Genomic DNA, 6,855 nt, shown 5'->3' on the forward strand with positions numbered 1-6,855 from the left:
AAAATTATTTATTTGTGCATTGTACATTAATATGTATTGTACGTTGTGGTATGGTAGTTGGTGTCAGTTAGATGTCGAGTCAAGGAAAGTTAGTATTTTGGTTTGATTTCAGGCGGCAAATATATTATACCAAAATATCTAATCGATAATCCTTCCTCGGCTGCATATATCAGGCAACTACCTAGGTAACTAACATGACCTACTCCTTCTGTTCGTAGAAGGTATCGAGATCCGATACGCGATTATATAAGGCATGTAGATTCCATTGAATTTTACGGCATATTCGTTGGGCACGCCAGCGGGGTGTATTCATATATAGGTACTAATGTACATATGTAGTATCAAAGTGCAAGTACTACCGTATTATCATTATTGTACTACCGTACAATACGTTCGTACGGATATGCATATTGATGCTATGTTTATACACATACATACGACATCTGATACAGGTGGAACTTACCATATATAGGTAGTATAGGTACATAATACCTATTTACATATGTAATATTTCGTACAGACTTCTCCTTACATAGGTATACTCACCTGACTCTAGATCGAGTCGAAGGTATAATGCATACCTAAGGTGCATATATGCAAACAATCAAAAGAGCACGATCAATGTACTAACCTAGCCAATCTACATCTAAGAAGTCTAGGACGACAACTTGCGATTGCTGTCTGCAGGCGGGAAATTTCAAAAGGGGTCCAGTTCAAAAGAAGAAAGAGGGGCTTTTTATTCCCACTATAGACGCTAGGGTCATATACTACTGCTATATAAGGATTAGCTCAATGCTATTAACCTTCCATAACGGTTGCATGTACCTAAAACGTGTTGACTAGCAGGTACTAGGTACCTAGTATACATATATACTTACTACGATGACAGCTTGAACGGTGGTAGGCGGATGGGGAAGATTAGAAAATTAATACGGTGGGAAACGAGCAGACCCCGACTTAGATCTCTAACCTTACATACCTTTCAGCCTACCTTACCTTAATTCCGGCCCTGTATGTATTATCGGCTGGGTGTCCAAAACCACACCCCCCCCCCTTTCGCCGATTAACCACAACTTCACCATCCTCAAAGCAACTCTGAATCCCATAGGCTGTAACCCAACTTGACCCTCGACATTCGATTGCCTGGGTCTGACTCTCTTCAGCCCTCAGCTTAGCCTGGGCATACACCCCACGAGCCAGTACTGAGGTGACCCCGACTAACCCTTCTCGTCAGCGAATTGGACTCCTTACCTCACTTGCTTTACCCGCCCAACGAGAACGTCTTCCACCATTCACATCTTTTCTAACCTTGGTCTACTCTAGCAGCAAGACCCTCAGCGCTTGTAGGCAAATTGAAAGGAGAGCAAACAAGTTGCGATTGAGAGATTGAGAGATTGAGAGATTTGAGAGATTTGAGAGGAAGGAAAATCTATTGCACCTAAATCTTCTACTTTTGTTTCATTCGTTTTTTATACTTCTCTTCTAAGTCTATCGTTCTAAACGCGATTTTTTCTTGTCGTTAATGATTCCGACCACGGTAGCGACGACGGCCTCGGTATCAATCAACGCGTGCCCTTCTACATTGGCCTTCGTCTACTCTTCATCGTGAAGCGACTTTTAGCAGGCTATCTCCGCGGGTTTGACCCCCTGGTCTCGTCCGACTTCGTTTTCCCCTTTCGATATTAGTTCGGGCATGCTTTAATAACCGTTTTCGAATTCGCTGTAATTTCGCTTGGCGCTTCCCACGTCACGATGCTCATGACACAGTCCGCAGTGTCGGCAATAGTAACAAACCAAAAAGATAACACGTACAATTCGCGGAATAGGTCTCGATCTAACACTCTCGACAAGAATCCCGATTCTGCTATTGAGCTTAGAAATCCGGCATCGTTGGATCGTTCTAGCGGTGACCGTGCTTACTCATACAACATGAACGGCATCCTAGGTACTGCGCCTCCTGGCACGTTATATGTACGAGCGCTCTACGATTACGAGGCCGATGATCGAACGAGCCTGAGCTTTCACGAGGGCGATATAATTCAGGTCATTACCCAGTTAGAAAGCGGGTGGTGGGACGGTGTGATCAACGGGGTCCGCGGTTGGTTTCCAAGTAACTATTGCCAGATCATCGAGAACCCCGAAGAGATTCCCGAGCATTTGCAGAATGCCGATGGAGACAATGGAGACGACGAGCTAGAGGATCAGGTGGCGTACGACGAAGAGCTTGAGGATGATATGGAGTCGGATCAAGATGAATTTAACGGGCTGCCCCTCGAAGGCGCGAGGACTTCGGGAAAATCTGGCGCCGACTTTTGGATACCGCAAGCTACGCCCGACGGCAGACTATTCTATTATAACACTATGACTGGGGAGAGTAGCATGGAGCTTCCGTTAGAATCGCCAACTTCTTTCAATGAAAATGGGCCGCGGGATCGAATGAACGTAAACATGGTAGAGAAGACGCGACTGCCCCCAGAAGTAATGGCTAGGGGTTTGATGCAGGATGAAGATGAGGACTCGGAAGCAACATCTGCTTCAGAGCTCGAAGGTGAATTGCTCACTAAAAGCTCTATGAGTTCCTTGGTAAGTACATTTATATCCCACGCATATGTTTACTACAAACTCACATAGGGTTATATAGCCTTCGCGACGGCGCGGCTACGACAGCGTCGGAGTCTCTCCCTCGCCGTCAATGGATTCGATGAATGGTTCTCAGGGGATACGATCACGGACTGGTACATACATCAACACCAACGTCCCAATGTCTACAGTAGGCGGTTTAGCACCGACACTGGCTTCTGCGACGTCCTTCACTGGCGCCAGTTTTAACCTCCCACAAGCAGCTACGATACCTCGTTCTTTCTTTGATGACGGCACCGCGCAGCCTTTATCGTGGAACCTCCTCATAGCAAATATGAAGCGCGCTATCGACCGCTATCGAGACGCGATCACAAGCAATAATCGATCAGAATATGTTGCTCGTGCAGAAGATATATCTGATCATTTGCGCTTGCTCTTGGCTGCTGGATCTGGTACCACCGACAACCACTCTGGCCAGCCTTCTATTATTTCGACGAACAAGGCGCTTTATCCCCATTTCCGAGACATGATGTCTAAGTTTTCTAAACTTGTCATATCTTCTCACATAGCCGCAGCTGATTGGCCGAACGCTGAGTCTGTGCAGAAGTGTATGCAAGAAGCCGATGGTGTTCTCGGGGGGGTTTTCAGCTTTGTTGAAGTCGCGAGACAGCAGAGAGGTGAGGAAATCCCGCGATTGTTTCCCGGGTTCGTCATAGGCAGCACCGCTGGAGGAAGTTGGCAAAACAATGGACTTGGTCCCCGTGACCCCATCACATCGAATTTCTTGGAGGATGATGAGAATTATGCTGAGCCGACCGCGGTTTTGGACGGGAAACATCTCGAAAGGCTCGATGAATATAAGAGGATGCTAGTTTCTAGCATTAGGGAGTTGGAAAAATATCTCGGTTTATCTGACAAGGTTGTGTCACCATATAAGCATGAGCTCATCGGTAACAATGTCTGCATTGCAGGCGGGAAAGTCCTGGAGATGTTCAAGCCTTGGATTGCGATGATTGAGTCTATTGACCTTTCATCTCTAGGAAATACTTTCCAGACGCCCCAGCTTGCTGACTTCAGCACCAATAAGCAAAGTCTCTACGACAATATATCCGACCTTATATTAGGATGTCAGGCAGTTGCTGGTCCTCTGGGTGATGAATGGTGTGAGGTTCGCGGCGAGTCATTGGAAGGCAGGCTTGAGTATGTCAAACAGTGCGCAAGGACTTTGGAAACGAATTCTTCCCATATCGGGTTTTCTCTCCAGCTCCTTTCTGAACAGGTCCAGTTTAACCTACAGCACCAGCGTGAAGCTCGCATACAGGAAGATAACCTACAGAGAGGTCCACTTAGAAGAGACCCATTGATTTCTTCTAACTCGATGCATATCCGCTCGGATTCGAACTACCTAGCAAATATCAGACCTCCTCTAATGACTTCAGCCTCCTATCCCGAAGAACCTACTAATTTCCCCAGGAAGGCTGGAAATCTATCTAAAGCTGCGAAACTCTTGGGAGAGAATTCTATTGCCGTAACCGCCCCCCAACCAGCTGAGGAAACGCCACCATTCTTACGGCTTGACCTCGAGAATGACTTATCCTGGGATCTCAAGGCAGCACAGCCGGCAGTCAAGGGTGGCTCGTTGTTGGCGTTAGTCGAGCAACTCACAAGACACGACAAGTCTGACTTCAGCTTTAACAACACATTCCTTCTGACATACAGGTCTTTTACTACGGCACGAGAACTGTTCGAACTCCTGGTCAAACGCTTCAATATACAACCGCCAGAAGGATTGAGCAATAACGATTATGACATGTGGAGAGATCGAAAGCAGAAGCTAATCAGATTCCGTGTGGTGAACATTATTAAGACTTGGTTCGAAAACTTCTGGATGGAGGAGCCGACCGACGAAACGAGACAGCTGATCCGCGACGTGTACGCATTCGCAAGGGACACGGTCAAATCTACAGAGACGCCCGGCGCCAATAATCTCATGGCTGTCTTAGATCAACGACTTAGCGGCAAGGAAATATCATCCAAACGCATGATACAGACATTTAATAACAATGTTCCGCCGCCAATCATGCCTAAGAATATGAAGAAGCTGAAATTCCTTGACATCGACGTCACTGAATTTGCCCGCCAGCTAACAATCATCGAGTCGAAGTTATATGGCAAGATCAAGCCAACAGAATGCCTCAACAAGACATGGCAGAAGAAGGTTGGCGAAAATGAACCTGAACCTGCACCAAATGTGAAAGCACTGATTCTACACTCTAATCAAATGACAAACTGGGTTGCCGAGATGATTCTGGCTCAGATGGATATAAAGAAGCGAGTAATTGTCATAAAACATTTCGTTTCAGTCGCCGATGTAAGTTTTAATTCCCAAGTCTTCGTTGTAGTTTGCGAGGCTAACGATTCTAGAAATGCCGGGGTCTTAACAACTTTTCCACATTAACGTCAATCATCTCAGCCCTGGGTACCGCCCCTATTGCTCGCCTGAAGCGAACGTGGGACCAAGTGCCAGCCCGAACTCAAGCCGTCCTGGAGACAATGCGACGCCTAATGGCGAGCACGAAGAATTTTGGCGAGTACAGAGAGGCTTTGCATGCTGCAAATCCGCCATGCATTCCTTTCTTTGGTATGCTCTTATACTCATACACGTATTCCCTTCCGCGTACATGCTAACTCACTTCGTAGGTGTATATCTTACTGATCTCACCTTCATTGAGGACGGTATTCCTTCGATTATCAAGAAGACGAATATGATTAATTTTGCCAAGCGTGCGAAAACGGCGGAAGTTATCCGCGACATCCAGCAATATCAAAATGCTCCTTACTCGCTTCAGCCCGTTCCAGAACTACAAGATTATATCCTAAGCAACATGCAAGCAGCTGGAGATGTACATGAGATGTATGACAAGAGCTTGACTGTAGAACCACGTGAGCGTGAAGACGAAAAAATCGTGAGGTATGTCGATCACACAAAACCAGTGTGATATATGCAGAGGCTTACGTTAATGTTACAGGGTACTGGCCGAATCTGGCTTCCTATGAGCTAGCTCGTCCCATGACAGGCTGTGCTCCGCAACTCTCTATTTAGCTTCTCAAACTGAGCTGTGTATAAAATAGCAGAAAGGCTTACTCAAGCTACTTAGTTTACGGCATGGGCAAGCGAAGAGTATCTACCATGATGCTTTATTTAACCTTTCTCGAGGATACATGAACCAATATGTCCAAGATTGGATTTGTGATCTGCTTGAGCGCTCTCAAAGCACTTTCGCGTGGACAGGTTTTAAGCTCTAGGGATTCGTGGCCAATGCCAAAAATCAGACAAGGCAAAAGGGTTTGGTAGCAAAAGGGATCCTGCATGGGAATTGGCGAGTTGAGAACGTAACGAGGGGTTAAACTACACGGGATTTTGACCTCACTCAGCTAAACGTCAATCGTGGGATAAATACAGGACCGACATATACACATCCGGGAGTGTTTTCAGGTCGTGCTGGGTGCCCACGGGTAGATCGAGCAGAAGAGCCCAGTAGCGGTGAAAATAAAATTACTGCCGAGGGTTTTGATGGCGGAAAGCTATCGCAGGGCAGCAGTAACGAAGTATGTGACGACGAGAAACAAACAGAAAAAAAATACAAGAAAATGGGATACCCGTGAAGGAATATGACAGGGGACCGAAAAAAGGCAACCATCCGAGGTGGCCCATGGTTTGAGACAAGATGCATCAGTGCCGCATAGGTAGACTTCATTCGCTGTTCAGACAAGTATTTAATCGGTTTCTTTATTTTTCTGTGTGGAAGGATGTACTTTACAAGATTCACGGGGAATATAGGGGCCTTTTACAGGGACGGCTTGCATAATGTCGAATCCACACGCCTTATTCAGGCGGTTGTTCTTTTGTTGCGGGCTATATACATACATAGATCGGTTAGTCCTAAGCGACACTCCCCATTGGGACATATGGGATACAAGGAATATAATTTGCATCATAAATCTTATCAAGTTTGCTATTTTTGCTGTTGTTGATACTGTCAGCCCCCTTTTTACTCTAAGTGTGCTACAACCGACATATACATGGATCAAGAGGAGTCCAGAGTAGGGAGCGAATAAGGACCAACAAAGTTCATCACATACTTCTCCATGTCTGATTTTCTTATTCCCGGGGCTTTAGAGCTCCTGTCTGCTCTGGAGAATATCACTACCTACTCCAACCCGACTTGGTGTCAGCCCGACGCTGATATGCGGTTGGAGTTGCCAACTCGAGCA

At 46.2% G+C, this 6,855-nt stretch overlaps 1 protein-coding gene across 1 annotated transcript; it reads left to right on the forward strand.

The window, feature by feature from the left end:
• Window positions 1–1,929: 1,929 nt before the first annotated feature.
• On the forward strand, window positions 1,930–5,637 carry F4813DRAFT_379848 (ras GEF; the record flags this gene model as incomplete). The annotated part of the gene is made up of 5 exons (XM_049245504.1): window positions 1,930–2,583; window positions 2,642–4,951; window positions 5,005–5,221; window positions 5,281–5,551; window positions 5,610–5,637. 5 exons carry the CDS (start codon window positions 1,930–1,932, stop codon window positions 5,635–5,637), a joined length of 3,480 nt encoding a protein of 1,159 aa, XP_049101613.1.
• Between the last annotated feature and the right edge of the window lie 1,218 nt (window positions 5,638–6,855).

This window comes from Daldinia decipiens (assembly GCF_022478715.1).
Source record: "Daldinia decipiens strain CBS 113046 unplaced genomic scaffold F4813scaffold_9, whole genome shotgun sequence".
Taxonomy (NCBI): Eukaryota; Fungi; Ascomycota; class Sordariomycetes; order Xylariales; family Hypoxylaceae; genus Daldinia; species Daldinia decipiens.